Genomic DNA, 21,202 nt, shown 5'->3' on the forward strand with positions numbered 1-21,202 from the left:
GGCGAGGGCCTTTCTGTGTGGAGTTTGCATGTTCTCCCCGTGTCCGCGTGGGTTTCCTCCGGGTGCTCCGGTTTCCCCCACAGTCCAAAGACATGCAGGTTAGGTTAACTGGTGACTCTAAATTGACCGTAGGTGTGAATGTGAGTGTGAATGGTTGTCTGTGTCTATGTGTCAGCCCTGTGATGACCTGGCGGCTAGAGATAATGAGATGAATGAGAACTTGTTCAGTGTTGCCACCTAGTGGAGAGAAGAGATATTGTCGAACTTGATATCTGAATTTACCAGGCAAAAACAAGTTCGGCCAACTGATTTGCTACCTAGGTCAATTTACTTCAGTCCTGTGGACATTTATGGTCTGTGTAGACATAACGGGGGAAAATTGCCCCCCCTGAAAAAAAAATTCAGGAGCCGCCACTGTCGGCAGCAGTGATGACCTTCATGTTGGAACGAACTGATATAATCTGGGTCCAGATGGTAGTTTTGAAAATAAGGGGCCCATGACGTACTTTTCTATTCCTGTGCTAACAAGAAGGAGAGGTGTTCTTATACATCCTATCAATGGGGTAAACTTGTCAAATCTCCTTCCAGTTCCAAAACAACCACAGAACGCTTCTGTGGAAATTACCCCCACATTCACTGTAAAACTAGCTCTTCAGAATGTAAGATCACTTAATAAGCCTTTTTTAATTAATGACTTCATCGGTACACACAAACTGGATTTTATGCTTCTTACTGAAACTTGGCTTGAACAATCAAGCAGCTCTATTACTCTTATTGAAGCAACTCCCCCACTCTTTGATTTTATGAGTGTTGGAAGAGCCAATAACCAGGGAGGAGGAATAGCAAATATATACAAGGCATGTTTTCAGTACAAACAGACAACTCTTGGTGACTTTACATCTTTTGAGTACCTAAGTGCAATCCTAAAATATTCTTCTAACATATTAGTGTTGACTATTTACAGACCACCAAGACTTTCTGCACCACTGTTCCTAGAGGAGTTTGGGGAACTGTTGTCAAATATTTGTTTAGAGTTTGACAATCTTATTATTTCTGGGGATTTTAACTTCCATGTTGATAATCTAGGTAACACGTATGCAAATGAATTTCTTACACTGATTGATGCTTGGGCGGCACGGTGGTGTAGTGGTTAGCACTGTCGCCTCACAGCAAGAAGGTCCGGGTTCAAGCCCTGTGGCCGGCGAGGGCCTTTCTGTGTGGAGTTTGCATGTTCTCCCCGTGTCTGCGTGGGTTTCCTCCGGGTGCTCCGGTTTCCCCCACAGTCCAAAGACATGCAGGTTAGGTTAACTGGTGACTCTAAATTGAGCGTAGGTGTGAATGTGAGTGTGAATGGTTGTCTGTGTCTATGTGTCAGCCCTGTGATGACCTGGCGACTTGTCCAGGGCGTACCCCGCCTTTCGCCCGTAGTCAGCTGGGATAGGCTCCAGCTTGCCTGCGACCCTGTAGAACAGGATAAAGCGGCTAGAGATAATGAGATGAGATGAGATGATTGATGCCTTCAACCTAACACAACACGTACAAGGGCCAACACACTCCCATGGCCACACCCTTGACCTTGTCATCACTAAGGGTCTTAATGTATCTACTAGTGTCATGGACCTGGGTATATCTGATCATTTCTGTGTTTTCTTTGATGTTTCCATTTCCCCTCACTTTCAAAACAAGTCTGTGACTGTAAAAAAGAGGGTAATTACCAATGGCACAGCAGCTCTTTTTGAGCAGGCACTCTCAGAACTCCCATGTCAATCTTTAGATTGTGCAGATGATCTAATGGAAATTTTTAATTCAAGAGTGAAACATATTGGGGGCGTCGTGGCTCAGGTGGATAAGGCACCATACCATAAATCCGGGGACCCAGGTTCGATTCCGGCCCGAGGTCATTTCCCGATCCCTCCCCGTCTCTCTCTCCCGCTCATTTCCTGTCTCTACACTGTCCTATCCAATAAAGGTGCAAAAAGCCAAAAAAAAAAAGAATGAAACATATTATGGATGCTATTGCTCCTTTAAAAACCAAAAGAGTCATAGACAAAGGAAAAGCACACTGGAAACTAAATCCAGCAGTTAAAATGTCAAAGAGGGAATGTAGAAAGTCTGAAAGAAAATGGCGTAAATCTAAATTCCAGATTCATTATCAAATCTACAAAGGGAAGTTATGTAAACACAACTTAGAAATTTCTAAAGCAAGACAGTCTTTTTTTGCTGACATTATTAATAGGAATATCAACAATACCCGTGTGCTATTTTCTACAGTTGAAAAGCTAACAAACCCATCAAGACAAATGCCTTCTGAATTTCTCTCAGTTAATACATGCAACGACTTTGCATCTTTTTTCAAAGGAAAGATTGATAAAATACGTATGAATATAGCCACACAGGTGCAAACACTTCAAAATCTGGAACCATTGGATAAAGAGAGAGGGGGTCGTAATACAATGTCAACATTTAGTTTAATTGATGTTGAGACTCTGAGAAAAACAGTACAAAGTCTCAGCTCCTCCACATCTGAACTGGACATTTTACCTACAGTCTTTTTCAAATCTGTTCTTCACCTCATATCAGACGAGGTACTTCAGATTATCAACACCTCCTTACGAACTGGCATGTTTCCTTCATCTCTGAAAAAAGCGGTTGTAAAACCCCTACTGAAAAAGAATAACCTGGATGTCTCAGTACTCAACAACTACAGGCCCATATCCAATTTGCCATTCGTTGGTAAAATAATTGAAAAAATTGTTTTTAATCAATTAACTGCCTTCCTGACATCAAACGGATGTTTTGATAAGTTTCAGTCAGGTTTTCGTGCCAATCATAGCACTGAAACAGCTCTTACTAAAGTCATGAATGACCTACGTCTTAATTCTGATGCTGGTAAAACATCAGTCTTGGTGCTTTTAGACTTAAGTGCTGCATTTGACACGGTAGATCATTTCACACTGTTACATCGACTGGAGCATTGGGTTGGATTTACTGGTATAGTAATCAACTGGTTAAAATCTTACCTACAACAAAGATATTTTTATGTGGACATTGGAGGCCACAGTTCATCACCCGTGTCCTTGAACTGTGGGGTTCCCCAGGGCTCAATCCTGGGACCATTAGTATTCAACCTTTATATGCTCCCACTTGGACAAATTATTAAGAATAACTCAATAAACTTCCATAGCTATGCAGATGACACTCAGCTTTACTTAGCTATGTCACCTAATGACTATGCCCCTCTTGAGTCTCTTCATAGACGCATTGACCAAATTAACAAATGGATGTCTCACAATTTTCTTCAGCTGAACGCAGATAAAACTGAAGTAATTATATTTGGCAAAAAGGAGGAAAGGCTTAGGATTGCCACTGTTCTTGAAACTAAAGGGTTTAAAGCAAAGGATACTGTCAAAAACCTTGGTGTCCTTATTGACAGTGAACTTAACTTCAACAGTCATATGAAAGTGGTAAAAAAGTCTGCATTCTATCACCTAAAAAACATTTCTAAACTCAGGGGTCTCATGTCAAAGCATGATCTAGAAAAACTTATTCATGCTTTCATCTCCAGTAGGGTTGATTACTGCAATAGCCTTCTCACAGGTCTTCCAAAAAAGACCATCAAAGAGCTTCAACTAATCCAAAATGCAGCAGCAAGGGTTCTTACAAGAACAAAAAGGGTAGTCCATATCACTCCAATCCTAAGGTCTCTGCACTGGCTCCCAGTGAGCTATAGAATTGACTTTAAGGCATTGCTTCTTCTATTTAAAACATTAAATGGGATGGGACCCAGCTACCTACTGGATATGTTTCAATTATATGCACCAACTAGGTCTCTAAGATCACAGGAGAAAAACTTGCTAGTAATACCAGCTGTCAAAACGAAGTGTGGTGAAGCAGCCTTTAGTTGCTATGCTGCTAAGCTTTGGAACCAACTTCCAGATGATATCAAAAATGCTCCTACTGTTGTTAGTTTTAAATCCAGGCTCAAGACAAAGCTGTTTTCAGATGCTTTCACTTGATTAATTTTTACCTAAAGTGTAATTAATTTCCTTTAACATAATTTATTTTATAGCGCTGTCGCCTCACAGCAAGAAGGTCCGGGTTCGAGCCCCGGGGCCAGCGAGGGCCTTTCTGTGCGGAGTTTGCATGTTCTCCCCGTGTCCGTGTGGGTTTCCTCCGGGTGCTCCGGTTTCCCCCACAGTCCAAAGACATGCAGGTTAGGTTAACTGGTGACTCTAAATTGACCGTAGGTGTGAATGTGTGAATGGTTGTTTGTGTCTATGTGTCAGCCCTGTGATGACCTGGCGACTTGTCCAGGGTGTACCCCGCCTTTCGCCCGTAGTCAGCTGGGATAGGCTCCAGCTTGCCTGCGACCCTGTAGAAGGATAAAGCGGCTAGAGATAATGAATGAATGAATGAATGAATGATAATTTCTTTTAATTTTGATTTTAATGATTTTACTTTAATTCTTTATTTTAATTTCTTTTCAATTTTGGATTTTAATGATTTCACTTTTACTTTAATTCTTTGTTACTGTTCTTATGCTTTTATTTTTTGTGAAGCACATTGAATTGCCAGTGTGTATGAAATGCGCTATACAAATAAACTTGCCTTGCCTTGCCTTGCCTCTGCTCAAAACTGGTGAAAACACAGGCTGGTTCACTAGCAGGCACCGAGGCTCATAGAATCCAGAATGGAACCGGTTCAAGAACCCATTTCTTGTTGCTCAAAAAGCGGCACTAGAGTACAGTATAGGTGTCTTCCTGGCAGGATATATTTGTAGTATTAAAATGCGGAGAAAGTATAAACACAGTACAGCAGGATGTATGATTTACTACAAGTGCAATATTACAGACAAGTCATATAGTATAATGTATAATATATATGTTTACACACTGCCTAAAAGTGGAATTCCCGATGAGTGTAAAATGTGTTAGTAAATAAGCCCATGTTATTTTTTAAAAAGCAAATTAAAAATAAGTGCTGGATTTTTTAAAAAAAAACTATATTATGTAAATAAAGATACGAATTTTGTTGTCTGGTGGTCAAGTGTTTATGAGATACGTTGCCTTGCACTTAAGATTGGGTTCCCTGTGGTGGTATATGCACGTCGTTCATACATACAGACATCGTACGGTCGCAAAAGCTATAAAAAATCAGTTTGATGCGTTATCATATTCTCTTAAGCATGGAGTGTCGCTCTGCTATTAGATAAAAGTAATAAAATCATATTTTTCAATAAATAAAACATAACAAAAGGGTGGTGCAGTAGTTAGCGTGGTTGGTTGCCTCACAGCAAGCAGGTTCTAGGTCTAAACCTGCCAGTCAGCTGAGGCCTTTCTGCTCTGGTTTCCTCCCACAGACCAAAGACATGTGGATTACATTATATTTAGCAGGCGCTCTTATCCAGATGTACAACAGGACCCTGTCATGCCCATAGCAGTGGGCAGCCCAGGGAGCAGTTGGGGGTTAGGTGCCTTGCTCAAGGGCACTTCAGCCATTCCTGCTGGTCCAGGGAATCAAACCAGCAACCTTTTAGTCTCAAAGCTGCTTCTCTAAGCATTAGTCCATGGTGTCCTAGGTCAACTGGCTACTCTAAAGTGAGTGTGAATGGCTGGCTGTCTCTCTGTGTTACCCCTGCGATAGATTAGCGACATGTCCAAGGTGTACCACAACATCCCGTTCTATTCTGGGGTTTGACCATAGGAAAAGAACCCACTGTGTGAGAAATGACCAGTCACAGCTTCCAGGCTTTGGGCTTCACTCCTGGACTCCAACATGACCTTGATCCTGATCTCCATTCATCCCCATATGGAAAAATAAATAGAAATAAAAATAAGAAAGGAAGGGAAAAAAAAACAACTTGTGATCCTGAATGATCCGAGATTCCAGCTTCCTCACTGGGTCAGATTGGGTGTATTAATATAAACCTGTGATTTGACTTGAAGCCAGAACTAGTCTACTGTCAGAGCCGCTGTTATAGACACAATATCAAATTCAACAGCGCTGTCGTAAACACAACTATTTTCTTCTTTCATTAAAACTTCTTCTCTTGTATTCTGTGTTTTTTTTTTTCATGTTTCCTGCCTTGTTCCTGTTTTGCTGTTAGTCTGTGTTTGGTTTCGTTGCTGTGTCCATGTACACGGACATCATAAATAGTTTTCTGCTTTTTCTTTTTTTAAAATTTTGCTTTCTCTTCTTGTTCCTTCTTTCTCTCTTTTCACCCCCTAACAAAGTCTTTATGTCCTCTGAAGACAGGATGCTTGGTGGCAGGTTGAAAATAAAAGTCTTTAAACAAACAAAAAGGAAGGAAGGAAGGAAGGTTAACCAAAGCCTGCCATCATGCAATTTAATCAGACCCATTAAACTGGACACACCCCTCATTAGACATTAATCTGCTCTTAAGTGTTTGCAGCTGCGAGTATTTTATAAAAAGGAATGAAGTCCCATTATTTGGTTTTGTTTGTGGAGGATGTCTGACTTTCTGTTGGTAATTTGCTGCTATGGTGAGCGTGTGTAATTGTCTAGTCTATGTTCATGTCTATAGTTTGTGTATAAACTACTGCATGCTTGTAAGAGCAAGGAAAATGGGTGTGAGTCATATTTATAGTGTGTCAAAGTTTAGTTAAATTGACTTGGCTTGGTTTCAGTTTCACACCACTAAATATTTTCCTGTAGGTTTTACAGGATGGACAAGGCATCTGTAGTTGACTGGGGCCTACTTGTAAATAAGCTTCCTAGCTTTATTGAGAAACTTTACATAATGTTAGACAAACATCTTGTGCAAAATGTAATGCATAATGATATTTTAGTTCCAATGAGCTCTTTGAACCCATGTGCATTACATAAGTTTCTCTTTTGCTAGTAAGGACCAAGCTAACTGGGGGTCATTTGATGTTTAATGTCTTACATGTGGCATCTCCTGTAACTTCCCAAAATACCTAGTTTAACAACTTCCTTAATCCGACTGCCTCTGGCTCATGAACTTTGACTTGACTGACTGAAGTTGGTGTCTTCCTTAGAAGGGAGAACTGGCAAGCTTTTCAAATGAGTTTGCTTTAAAAAAAAGTGTGGTCTTGAGGGCCAATTAACTTGTGGCTTCCCCTCCAGGTACAAGATGATGCATAGCCTCCTAAAAGTACCAAGGACCCTATCGTGCTCTTGATGGAACCACCGGCGTGACCTGCTATAACTTGGTGTAGAGTTCCCAGCCCTGGTCTTGCATAATGGTTTCTCTACTCCAACACCAACTTGGAGGTGGTGTTGGGAGTTTTAGAGAAAATATGAATGTACAGGCCTGAAGATGGAATCTCGTGGCTTGGTATCCAGATATTAGACCATGAAGGTGCTGCAGTGCTGGAGCATCTACAGTGAGAAATGTGGACTTGTATACCTCCTGGACCTACTTGAAATGTACAGTAGAAATGAGCTGGGCCTGGAAGGGGGTTGTCAAATCTGTGCTCAACTTTGAAATAAAGTTCTATTGTTTTTGTCCTTTTACTGCCTTGATACAAACACTAAAGATTGGTGGGAAGCATGAGAAGTAAAATTTGTATTATGCGTCCATAATACTCAATGTGTGTATAATGTTTTTAAAAATATATCTCACACACCCCTCCCAATAAACTACACTAGGCTTCATGAATACAATCACATTGCGTCTATTTACAAATAAATGCTGACTAGACAGCCTGATTACACATGTTTTTAATAAGGAAGCACATTTCTACGCCATCTTAAAGCATTTAGAAACTTCCATACATCAGACTTAATTAGCCTCATTTTTAAACAGGCAAAGAGCTAGGCGTACTATGTGGCATAAAAACACGACGGCTGGGGGCCTTTTATGAGTCACTTCCAAATCCCGAGCTCGACCCTTCATATGCAGCCTTTACAGGGTGCATAGCAATAGCGTCAAGTGCACTAGTTATCTAAAACGAGCTTTTATAAGAACCAATCCCGAAACAACATGGCGGCGCGCTAGGAAAGGAAGGGAAGCTTTCCTGTAAGAAAGGGAGAAACCGAAGGCGTTTTAGGGTCAAAACAGGACGCGAAACTAAAGTAAATTGTTTAGTGTTGAGTAATATTAATGAGAGTGGTTATGAAAGCGTCTCAGCGTGACCATGCTGAGGTCCACCGGGTTCTTCCGTGGGATTGACTGCCCGTTTTACACTGGAGGTAGTGACGGGAAAAGTGGCTGCAGCAGACCGTACTGCCACTTCAGACACAGCAACAACAGACAAAGAGCATCTGGTGGAGTGTATGAGATCAGAAAAACCCAACAAGGGCCATCCGAATCGGACGGTAAACTATATTTGACTTATTCTCCTTATTGAGTGTTGTATAGGTTCAGCTGGTGTGTACAGTGTTCTTTCTCTGAGGTCAGTTACAAGCTGCATCCTGTTTCAGGAGTCTGAACACTCCAGCCATCCAGTCTTTAGATGACCTTCAGGTTATACGTTCGCTGCTCACTTTAAGAGGAACTTAAAGCTCTTGATTCAAAGCTCCCTGTTCTTAGCTGCAGGACTGGAACCCAATTTGTTCTCCTGCTGTTGCATGCTGAGATGCTTTTTCTGCTCAGCCACTCAAAAATGAAGTTTCTAATTCTCATTGTCCCACCCCCTGAATGTGTTCATAACGTGAAAAGAAAAGTGACAAAGTGTGGATGTATTATATTTACTGGTAGCTCAACAGTTCCAAAGTTATACAATCTCATTATCTCTAGCCGCTTTATCCTTCTACAGGGTCGCAGGCAAGCTGGAGCCTATCCCAGCTGACTACGGGCGAAAGGCGGGGTACACCCTGGACAAGTCGGCAGGTCATCACAGGGCTGACACATAGACACAGACAACCATTCACATTCACACCTACGGTCAATTTAGAGTCACCAGTTAACCTAACCTGCATGTCTTTGGACTGTGGGGGAAACCGGAGCACCCGGAGGAAACCCACGCGGACACGGGGAGAACATGCAAACTCCACACAGAAAGGCCTTCGCCGGCCACGGGGCTCGAACCCGGACCTTCTTGCTGTGAGGCGACAGCGCTAACCACTACACCACCGTGCCACCCATTCTGCATAATATTAATTGTATTTCTTTATATAAAGCAGTAAATAACATTGTTTTTACAAGCTGCTAAGACTGCTAAGAGTATAGAAAAAACAAGGTTGCCTTACAAAAAATGTCATTTATTCAAATTTCCCAAAACAATGGTTAACAAAGCGTGAACGTTTGTACCATTTTTTTTTTTTTCAGTCACATTCACCCCAAAACACAATAAAGACATCACAGTATTGTCTTTCTACTCCAAATATCAAACAAGATACATCATATTATAATAATGATGCCCACATTTGTAATCTAGGCTAATCACCTCATTTGGTGTTTTTCAGTTTTTTATTTGTTCAGTGAGAGAAATCTAGTCTCTGTTGGTCTTTAACGAGCGCATCAGAGTCAGGTTGAATGTCTGAGGTGGAGATGCGAAGCACAGCTGACAGATGATCATCAGTCGATTCGGTGCAGGAATCAGATCTACAGATCGGCTCGGGCTCCGGCGCCTGCTGGTGACGTCACACTATGTGATTGGCTGGACCGTTTGAAGGATGCCGTACAAGTTTGTGGTTGGTCTGGACAAATTACGGAAGTAGTTATCGCGGGATTAGGTTTCGTGGGATTTCATGTCGCGCGCATTGCGTTTTTGTTGAACACAACTTCAAAATAAAAGCAATGCACATTCAGTCCATGCATGAGGTAAAATTAGAAAATACGTTTATTTTGTAATTTCTAATTAACCTTACGCGGGCCGGTCAGAATGAACCAAAGGGCCGGATGCGGCCCGCGGGCCGTAAAATGCCCAGGTCTGCCATAGAGTTTTGAAGCCATCAGTTCCAAAAACATTTATCTTGGTCTCGTCACTCCAGAGTATAGAGTCCCAGTAGTCTTCATCTTTGTCAGCACGGGCCCTGGCAAACCCTAGGCGGGCTTTTTTGTGCCTGGGCTTTAGGAGAGGCTTCTTTCGTGGACGGCATCCATGCATGCCATTCCTCTGCAGTGTACACCGTATTGTGTCACGGGAAATAGTTTCTACTTCTTTAGATAACTGCAGTGAACTTGCATGCCGATTTTCTTCAACCCTTCTCATCAGAAGACGCTCCTGTCGAGGTGTTAACTTCCGTGGACGACCTGGACGTCTCTGTGAGACGGTTGCAGTTCCAGCTTTCTTAAATTTTTGTACCACTTTTGCTACAGTATTCTGACTGATAAGTAAAGCTTTGCTGATGATCTTGGAGCCTTCACCTTTGTGGTGGAAAGAAATTATTTTCTTTGGGGAATTCTGAAGAGACAAGTTGAGCATCGCTCTCCATCCAGCATCCAGTCACTAAAAGAGGTCGTTGTTGAAGAATGGAAAAAGATTGATGTTGCAAAATGTCGCCAACTTGTTCATTCAACTGTTCTCAGCCATTTACGCTCAGCACTGTATATGTGCATGAAACCAACCCAGGTGCTTATGCAAAGCTATATTCTCCATAACTGACTCATTTCCCAGCATATTCAAATGTCGGTTATGTTCCTTTATGTTAAATAGTAAATCAGTTTTAATTATCTTCTGGTTTCCTTTCCTCATATCGCTCATGATGATTTATGACCATGCTACCTGACACGACTTCAGACAGGAAAAAGTAGAGAGGATCGACAACTCAAGCTGCTTTAAATCACGGCTGCACAAGTACTACGCTCATACAGCTTTATTTCCAGTAATGATCAATATATCAGACTCGTTTCATCAGCTGAGGTCTTGCAAGGATTTGAACAGAGTCAGGTTTGTCGTACTCCGGTCCTGGACTTGGATTTAAGTTGAACTTGAGTCATGTGACTTTTGCTTGCTCTTAATGTCTTCGAAAGTTCATTAAAGTAAACAAAGCACTCGTAGTAAATTGAATCGGACTCCTCGGAAGCTCCTTTTAATTCACATCTTGACTTGAATTTGACTTGATTGATTGATTTTTATTTTTCCCCCGCACTACCGTATTTGTTAAACCGGCTCCTTACCCGACTCATGGGCCACTTTATTCGGAACACCCCTACATCCACCTGCTGTTTTATCATGCACTTCTCTAATCAGCCGATCCCTTGATTGACAGCAGCACAATGATGTCATAAAATCATGCAGATACAAATCAAGAGCTTCAGTTAATTAACGTTCACAATGTTCAAACATCAGAACGGGAAAAAGTGCGATCTCAAAGCGTGACTTTCTTTCACTGTGTTGGTTTGTGTCAGATGGACTGGTTTGTTTCACTCCGTTCAGACTGCAACCTGAAACGACCCATATCCGATTTGTTGTGAAATCCGATTTTTTTGTTAGGCCGTTCACATTACCAATTATATGAGACTTGTATGCGATCTCCAGTATGAACGGAAAACGACCCAAAAATGTCCCGCATGCGCAAATTGACACGTAATAAGCACATCTACGTAATACGTAAACCAAAAAAAAGCGCACTCTTCAAGTTTGCAAGTAAAGCATGGAGATGAGGCGAGACCTGGCGATGTGGTTTTTGTGGCGGCGGCGGAACTCGCACAATAATCTGATTAATGTGGGCAGCAGACTAATGAAACCGAAGGTGTCAAATTACTGGAAATTTCCAGAACAATCTTATAATCTTGTAATACAGGATGGTTTAACATCCAGGTCCCTACCAAATCCACCATTAGCTTGATCAATTCTATAAAAGTCTATTTAAATTCTGAAAACTGTACAAATGTCGTTGTTTTCCACCAAAGAGGCGGGATTAGCCAACGCAGAATAGTGACGTTTGTCTCTTGTTGATGACGTGTAGGTCACATGAATGCGACCTGTCCGGTCAGACTGCAGTCGCATGTGAAAATAACAGATATGCATCGGAATTAGGACCACGTATCCAAGCGGCCTGGGTCGCATGTGAAAAAATCGGATCTGTGTCGTTCAGATTGTCAATAACAAATCGGATACAGGTCGCATATGGGCAAAAAAATCGGATATGGGTCGTTTCAGAGTGCAGTCTGAATGTAGTCTTTGAGTATTTCAGAAACTGCTCCTGATCTCCTGGGGTTTTCACGCACAAGTCTCTATACGCAGAATGGTGCGAAAAACAAAAAACGTTGAGTGAGTGACAGTTCTGTGGGTGGAAACAAACGCCTTGTGGATATGAAAGGTCAGAGGAAAATTGATAGATTGGTTTGAGCTTTTTTTTTTGCCGGGAAGAAAGGATGTAGTAACTCGTAGCAACTCTTTACAACCGTGTTGAGCAGAAAAGCATCTCAGCATGCAACAGAAAACAAGAACACGTTAGGTTCCAGTCCTGTAACGTCAGATTCTTGTTCTTGACGTGATCGTCTGCTTTTGTCGCTCATCCATCTCAAGGTTTGACGTGAGGTGCGTTCTGAGATGCTTTTCTGCTCACAGAGTGGTTTTGAGTTCCTGTAGATTTCCTGTTCAGCTCAAAGCAAGTCGACCATTCTCTTCCCCCCCCCCCCCCCCCCCCGCTATCATTTAAGACAATAAGGGTTAATTGTAACTTTCCAGTTTTCTAATCACCTAAACTGAGTGTACGTCTTGCTAATAAAAGCACCGTATTGAATTATAACTGTATATCGTATTTTGACTCTTCTGTGCAGACCAAGGCTATGATCCGTTTAACCCGGAGGTGGTCCGACCCGGAGAACAGTACAATGCAGAGCCCCCAGCAAGCCCGGTTATGGATCCAGGACCCACGGAGCTGGAACTGGTCAACCGAGCCATCGAGGCCGTCCAGAGCGAAATGGAGAAGGAGAAGAAGAAGTTGTCTCGGATCGGCGAGCAAGGATACGATCCTGCAAACAGCTCTATCAAAGCGGGTTATGGCAGACAGGCTGTCGCTGGTGCGTCGTCCCATAGCGCTTACGATCCGGGGAGTTATCAGATGAGCCAGACGTCTGAGTACAACCCAACTCCTCGCTCCAGCAAATACACACTGGACTCCGAGAGCAACAGCAGCAGCTACGCAAACTCCATGGAGTACATCCCAACAGCAGTCTCTAGAGCGGTGGGAAAAAAAGCAGTACCCGCTCCAACGTCCCGTATTCCCTCTACGTGCTCGTCTTCGTCAAAGAATAAGTACACGCTGGACAATTCGAAACCGTCGACGGACATGGAGTACGATCCGCTGTCAAACTTTTCCGCTAAACCGGGTACCAAAGGTGTCAAAGACGCAGGGACAGAGGGAGACGGGAGGAAAAGAGTCCACCCCGGTTGGCAGAAGCAAAGCACCGACGAGGAATACGTCCCTGTGGTGAAGAAGCCGAGACAGCTTCCGGTCGAAGAACCTCAAAAGTACACAGTCAACTTTGAATCTGATGAAGAAAGTTCTGGAACCGAGTACCGTCCCACACCGATGAACCGCCTGCAGAAGAGGAAAAGCAGCGCGGACTCGCTAGACGATGAAAAAAGGAAATCGAAAGAAACGGGAACCTGCAGACAGCCACTAGCGCAGGAAATCACAAACGATAACGACGATGAAGAATCCGACAGCTTGGAGCCTCTCGATGACGAGGCGCTGGAGAAAAAGTGGACCAAGAACAGCATCCAGGTGAAGAAAGTTCTTCAAAGCGAAAGAACAACGTCGAGGAAAGAGATCGCCGAGTCCGTCAAGAAGAGCAGCAGCAGCCATAAAGAGAAGAAAGGAAGCAGCGGCGTGGAAAAGAGCTCGAGGAAGCCGTGTCCGGAGAGCGGGAAGAAGGACAAGAGCCATGGCAAGGTTCTAGAAGAGAAGGGCAAGTCTAAAGATTTGGACAAAGGAAAGAAAGAATTGAAATTGAAAGACGGGAAAAGCAAGAAGCCAGACAAGAAGAAAGGAGAACAGAGCCATGGAGATAAAGAGCGAAATCTTAGCGAGGTCAAGAAGCCCAAATCGGACAAGCTGCACCAAAGCGCCAAGTACAAGGAGCAGAAAAACGGGAGAATAGACAGCAGCGGACGAGAGAAGGACAGAAAGAAAAGCAGCACTAGCGGTACGAGCAGCAGCAAAGACAAAAACAAGAAGAGCAGCTCGTCTGTGAAGAAGAAGGACACGAAGGCCAAGCCGCGCTCTCTGAGTCACGCCGACCTGTTTGGAGACGAGAGCCCAGAGGAAGTGGAGGACGAGGAAGACGAACGGATAGTCAGGAAGTCCGCTTCGGCGTTCAAACGAGGCAGCCTGGCGAGCAAGAGGAAGGCATCGGATGCCACGGAGACGTCGTCAGAGGACGATATTGGGCCTGGGGATGACGATGAGCACACTGATGAAGGTGATGCTCCAGACTTTTGTCTGCTTCAGGAGGACGTAGATTACGACTCGGATCCCATGGAGGAGTGTCTCAGGATCTTTAACGAGTCCAAATATGTGAAAACGGAAGACAAAGGAAGGCAAGCTAAACAGGTATTACAGTCACCAGGTTATGATCTATACGCCCAGGTTAATTAGTTAGCAAATATGTTGATGAGAGTGAGGGAGTGCGCAGTTCTTGGGTTCGTTATTGTAATGTAGAGTTCAATGGAAGTCCAAAACTGAAACCATGAAGGGGAATTTTGCTTTTTTTTTTTAAATCTCACTGTGCTTTCAGTGTGTGTGTGTGTGTGTGTGTGTGTGTGGTTGTGTTTCAGCCTCCCAGAGAGAAGGACGAAGATCAAGAGACACCCAGCACTTTAACCACACTGTTCCCCGGCCAGAAGAAGAGAGTTTCACATTTCAAAGCCAAAGGAAGCGTGAGTGTTGAGCCGTTTACTCGGAGTGTCATGTAGCAGAGGCCAGGAGAATATCTTTCATGTGCAACCACATGACCAAAACTGCTTGCTTCATAAACGGCCGCCATGTTGGAGGATATACTATAAAGGCCTCTGCATGCTCTTGCGACAAGGCTTTCGCAGATAGCTTTTCGCAGACAGTTGTACCGTATTGGCCCGAATATAAGACGACCCTGAATGTAAGACGACCCCCTCTTTTCCAAGTTCATCTTTGGGGAAAAAGTTTTTTGAAGACCAAATGTTCATTCATATAAAGCGTATTTATTTCAAAATTCTGTTTAAAATTAGAGGCTTTTGTTTTTCACATTTAAATAGAGGTCATTTCAGTCTCATTTCCGTTAACACTTTTCATAGAAGTAAAAAAAAGAGGTTAAACTGCAGGCTACTAGACAAGCCAAATTAAAACATTTAAATTGCATTACCGTATTTTCCGGACTATACGTCGCTCCGGAGTTTAAGTCGCATCAGCCAAAAAATGCATTATGAAGACGAAAAAAACATATATACGTCGCACCGGACTATAAGTCGCACTTTTTTGAAGGGTTATTCTATCCATAGAATCTGTGATTGTATCTATAAGCGGCGCGCGGTTACTGCGCGACTGCATTGTTTATTTAATAAACGAACAGCTGAGCAGTGATAACGCGCCCTTTGCCCTGTAAGTAGCCTAGTCTGATTATTTTAAATATCTACTACTATCTTTAATACTATCACTATCGTTATTACTAATAGCCTATAGTATTATTATTATAACTAATATTAGTAGCCTATTACTGATGCATTAATCAGTTTGCTTTTAGATTATTTTTATCGGTAGGGCTTATTATCGCCTCATGGCTCTTTCATCTGTGTTATTAAAGCTGTAGTCATCATCGAGGAGAGTCATTCTTCATTTTTGTCGAATTTTATTTCATTAAATCAGAGGTCAAGTAGGCTATAGGTATATCATCTCCAAAGACAACCGTCTAGTGAAAAAAAAAAAACAACCGCTTTTAAATCCCCTACTTAAATCCTTAAAAAGAGTAATTTAACTCATGTCTTGTGTGATCTGATCTCCAATGGTGAAATAAACCGGTTGTGATATGAGTAGTCTGTTATTTTAGAAGATAAATTTAATATATAATTTAATATATAGCCTAATAAAAATAACATTTTATAACATATTACTGTCTGTAACTGTTCGTCACTAAAGCGTTTTCTAAGATCATAATGTCTGATATTATTATTATTTTTTTACACACACAATAAGCGCGTGTGCGTAAAGTTATAGTAAACCACCCCCCACCTTTTTTTTTTTTTGAGTCGCCGGACCCACCCACCTCCTGCGTTCCGGGACCTCCCACTTCACAAATTAAGCACTGGCTAAAATCATTACATAACTTATTTAAATAACTATAGGCCTATCATTAATAAAACACAGGTCAATCAAGTTTATCAAGCTGGCGATTTCACTCCAAATCAGCAAATCCATTGAATTCCTCATCCTCGGTGTCGCTTCTGAACAACTCTGCCTCCAGCGGCAGACGAAGCGCCGTTTCCTCTTCTACTGCGTGGCTGTTGTCAGACTCGGCATCAGCTCCAGTTATTCCGTGGTGAAAAAAAAAAAAAACGTATATACGTCGCACCGGAGTATAAGTCGCATGGCTAGCTGAACCATGAAAAAAAGTGCGACTTATAGTCCGAAAAATACGGTAATTCAACAAATTTGTCAGGTTTAGATTGAAAGTTTATAAACTTCAGAATGTCAATGCATTAACTTCCCATAGCCTACGGGTATATGGAATAAATTTGCAGAACAGTGCAAATGCTTTAAACAATGCATTAAACAATACATTAAGGTTTACAATAATAAGCAACTGAAACAATGGAAAGGGTAGTTTGCTAAATTACAGCTACTCAGCACAGAGATCCGCAGCCTCACTTTGCTCACTCTCACTGTCCTCACTTTCACTTTCGTTTTTGGCGGCATTTTGTCTAGTCCGCGAATTTAAGACGACCCCCCTTTTTAAGAGCTATTTTTTACAACAAAAACACCGTCTTATATTCGAGCCAATACGGTAATTTATCGTTGAGCGGGGAGTATAGGCGTGCGCGATGTTACCGGCACAACGCAAGGGGGGGCGAAGTCGCTAGGAGTAGTTGGTGGGTGTGGTTAGTGGAGTGTTTATCCTCCGGTTACTTATAATGACTAGAACTTTTTTTTTATAATGACTAGAACTGGAGTCGTATAGATGTACGTACTTCCTCAATCAACCGCTCTTCATGCTGCTCCATCTTCACTCATGTTTTTAAAAATGCCGGTCGTGAAAACAAAAACCGGGAAAGTAGGGAAGCGGAAGTGCGTGTACAGCGGGTAGAGTGGACCAATCAGAGCCCTCTTGTCTGCGGCGCTGTCTGCGAGGCTTCTGCGGTGGTCACAGTTTTTGGGAGGTGCGCGCAGAGCGTCTGCGAAGGTGGGGGGGCTACGCAGACACTGTCTGCGACACCGTCTGCGAGGACTGGGTTGTCAGCATAAATTGGCCTTAAGCCTAGGTCACAACCGGACGTACGATTTTTTGGCTGTGCGATTTTTGGCGTTTCCCGAATCGCTGCTTTTTTTTTTTCGTGGAGAAAGACGCACATTGGCCATAAGTTTGTCTTGCAACCTGAAAAAAACGTAAGCGCCCGTAGAGTTTGTTTGACACGACAAAGAACCTCTGCGGCCGGTCTACGGCTCGAAAATCAGCAGGGTTTTTTCTAGAAAAATTTAGTATGAGGGCGCTCACCATGGCGAGGGAGCGAAACGGGGGGGGGGAGATGGTGCCGGTTGTCCCCCCCCTCCGCTGTGCGAAGCCTTTGAAAAATGCTCCAATGGGACATTCTGAGGCTATCTGAGAGGGAAATTGTAACAAATTGTTTGTCAACATTGAAAAAGAAAGAAGTAATCATCTTCTGCCCCGGACAGTCTTTGGCTTTCTTCCGCTTCGTGCCGCGGGATGACATCTTTAAATGCCCAAGTGTCAACAAAAACAACTCGCGAACTACTTCTGTCAAAAGCTCCCGCGCCGGTGGGTGAAAGGTCATTCAGTCTCGAGAAATCTCGCTCTACAAGTCAGCTGACCTTGTATGTAACCCATGTCAAATCTCGCGAGAGCAGCCGCGACAAGTAAACAACTAAACCACATGGTGCCTCAGTCTGGAAAACGCCAGTTCGGATTGTTTTTGCACCGTCTGGCGGTGTATCTACTATGATTGGAATATTTTTGGAGCAATTATAACGTATTTGATGATCAGACACATTGTCACGTGGTGTTGCTGGGATGTTTTCACGGAGTCGGTAAGGGGGCGCATGCCGAGAGTAAGAGGGCACAGCGCCCCTGTTCCCCCGTTTAGACGAAAGCCTGATCAGCACGTCACACGCGTGCCCTCCGTGCGTTTCTTGCGTTTTTTGCACGTAGACCGGCCGTAGGAGCACGTACGGCCGGTTGTGACCGAGGCTATACGCGCACGCACACAGTGATAAGAGTACAAACTGGAATGTAAAGAGGAGTTACATTTAGAAGCTTGGAGTCATTTCTCAAAGGGGAACTGAAGTCATTTTAAAACTTGCTTTATTTCTTAATTAACGTGTTATTTAATTATGTTTTCGGTTTTATTAACCTTATATCATTACTTGTATTGGCATATTATATTACGCTTATCGGCCTTTTCGGATTTTAGCCGTGTTGAATGTAGTTCGTTCGGTCCACGGCAGGCGTCGCTTATCCGCGCGACTTCAAACGTGAAGTGTTGGCGCCGCCATTTTGAAAACTGTTTACACAGTCGCCATATCATTCCAATTTAGATTAATTTTGAGATTTGCCAGCCAGCTTCATCAGTGATGGAGATTATTCCATACGACTTCGAACCAACGTGGAGTAGAGAAGAGTTGGAAAGACGACAGGATAAGGACGAGTCCGTCGCGCTGGTATTTACAAAATTACTGTCGCACAATTAAAACCTGCCAGATCAGGTGGCTGGTGGGCTTTCAAAATAATAAACACATGCATTTATTTTTTTCGCGGTCCGGTTTCCATCAAATCCTGCGGTCTGATTGGCTGGCAAACAGGTCCGTATCCTACGATACGGACCCCGGTTGCGGACCTCTGGCGACTCGATCGTTCACAACAACAACAAACATAGTAGCAATTTTTGTCAACATTTATCTTTTTTTTTTTTAAATAAGATTTATTTATAAGATTATCAAAAATCTTATAAATTTTTGCCAGCATTTCTCAGGAGAATAGCATTAATTTTACAGCATGGATAGCGATAACGACAGTGTTCACAGCGAAAGCGAGTTTTACTACCCTGAGGAAGAAGAAATAAAACATTTCAGGAGAAAGCTAAAAACCTGTAACTGTTGCTAACGCCGAGCAAAAACATGGCTGAATCCTGAATGATTTAATTTTGTATAAATAGGGGACTACATAGGTGTCAAAATGTACTTTTTTCCTGCCATGGAAGTGCACTTGTATACCGAGGAGGAAGCCATTTGCATTACAGCCGTGAATGAGGATTCAAAATGGCGGCTCGGCTCGGTTTTCCCTTTCGGGCGCTCTCGTTTTCTGTTAGAATTTGGTAAAGAAAAAAAATAAATATATTTACCAGCTTAAGGTCGGTCCGTATGGTGAAATACCGTGACCTCGGCCTTGAATACTGACCTCGGCCCAGAGGGCCTCGCTCAGTACTTTCAAGACCTCGGTCACGGTATTTCACCATACGGACCTCCCAGCTGGTAAATAACATGTATTTATTTTTTTCGCGGTCCAAATCCTGCGCTCTGATTGGCTGGCGAGCGGGTCCGTATCCTACGGTACAGACCCCAGTTACGGACCTGGCGACTCACTCGTTCACAACAACAAACATCGTAGCATTTTTTTTTGTCAACATTTTTTTTATAAGATTTATTTATAAGATTATCAAAAATCTTATAAATTTTTGCCAGCATTTCTCAGGAGAATAGCATTAATTTTACAGCATGGATAGCGATAACGACAGTGTTCACAGCGAAAGCGAGTTTTACTACCCTGAGGAAGAAGAAATAAAAGAAAACATTTCAGGAGAAAGCTAAAAACCTGTAATTTGCTAACAGTTTGATCTCATTAGTTAATGAGGCCCATTTTGGACCATGTTATCCTAATACATAATATTACGTTTGGTAAAAACCTTATACTAGTACAATCTCTTCTTCAAAGTTTTACCAAATGGCTTTATTTATGCAATATAAAGGTCATAATACTGTATAACTTTGGTCGAGCAAAAACACCGAGCAAAAACATGGCTGAATCCTGAATGACTCAATTTTTTATAAATAGGGGACTACATAGGCGGCAAAATGTAGTTTTTTTTTTTTTTTTTTCCTGCCATGGAAGTGCACTTGTATACCGAGGAGGAAGCAATTTGCGTTACAGCCATGAATGAGGATTCAAAATGGCGGCTCGGCTCGGTTTTCCCTTTCGGGCGCTCTCGTTTTCTGTTAGAATTTGGTAAAGAAAAAAATAAATATATCATTTACCAGCTTAAGGTCGGTCCGTATGGTGAAATACCGTGACCTCGGCCTCAGTCAGTACTTTCAAGACCTCGGTCACGGTATTTCACGATATGGACCTCCCAGCTGGTAAATAACCTTTATATGCATTTTTGTGATAAGTCCATATTATACTGAGCGCATTTCCCACATAATCCTCACTAAGGTTTCGGACAGCACTAGAAAATGGCGTCCACACTATATATAGTGAGTAGGGAGCAATTTCGGACACAGGGAAAACTTCCGGCTTGATTACGTCAGCATTCGAAAGAGGGCGCGCGCGTCTTTTGACAACGTTGGCAGATGTCGGTCACTTTGATTTCCACTGTACGTTTTACTTCCGTCCTACGATGTCTCGCACAGGTCTCAACGAATCTCGTTTACGGCCGTCGCTTTGACATATGGACTGATGTATTACAGAGCATATTTCAAACACTCATAACTTCCTATAGCAGCGACAAAATAGCGATCAAAAATGCATTCCGATATTTAATAAAATGAGAAATAGAATTTTGATAATAAAAAATTTGCCTTTAGTTCTCCTTTAAAAACAATTTTGACTGCTTCAAAAGATCGGGATCTAACACACTGTCTAACGTATTTAGTTCTACAAGAGCCTTCACCGGGTGACGAAGCTGCAGGATTTGAGGTCGTGGATTGACTTGAATTTTGTTCGATTGGCTCTGTGATCGTTTGGGAAGATTCTTCAATGGTTTTGCGTTTCTTTCTGCACTCTGTAAGCCGAGCATTTCGAGCTCCTGCTTTAGTAGGTACCATCTTTTGATTTTATTGTATTGTGGCCCATATTTTGTGTCGGAGCCCAGTCTGGATCCGTAAGATTGTAGAGGGATCAACT

The 21,202-nt window shown here is 42.6% G+C and overlaps 1 protein-coding gene across 1 annotated transcript in view; it reads left to right on the forward strand.

The window, feature by feature from the left end:
* The first annotated feature begins 7,964 nt into the window (after positions 1–7,964).
* rexo1 (REX1, RNA exonuclease 1 homolog) overlaps positions 7,965–21,202 on the forward strand; it is a 47,629-nt gene continuing 34,391 nt past the window's right edge. Inside the window, exons 1-3 of the mRNA XM_060932482.1 lie at positions 7,965–8,301; positions 12,656–14,433; positions 14,658–14,759. Of these exons, the coding sequence (XP_060788465.1) occupies positions 8,121–8,301; positions 12,656–14,433; positions 14,658–14,759 (2,061 nt within the window). The 5' untranslated portion in view covers positions 7,965–8,120. The remainder of the gene's footprint in view (positions 8,302–12,655; positions 14,434–14,657; positions 14,760–21,202) is intronic.

The sequence above is a fragment of the Neoarius graeffei genome, chromosome 10 (genome assembly GCF_027579695.1).
Source record: "Neoarius graeffei isolate fNeoGra1 chromosome 10, fNeoGra1.pri, whole genome shotgun sequence".
Taxonomy (NCBI): domain Eukaryota; kingdom Metazoa; phylum Chordata; class Actinopteri; order Siluriformes; family Ariidae; genus Neoarius; species Neoarius graeffei.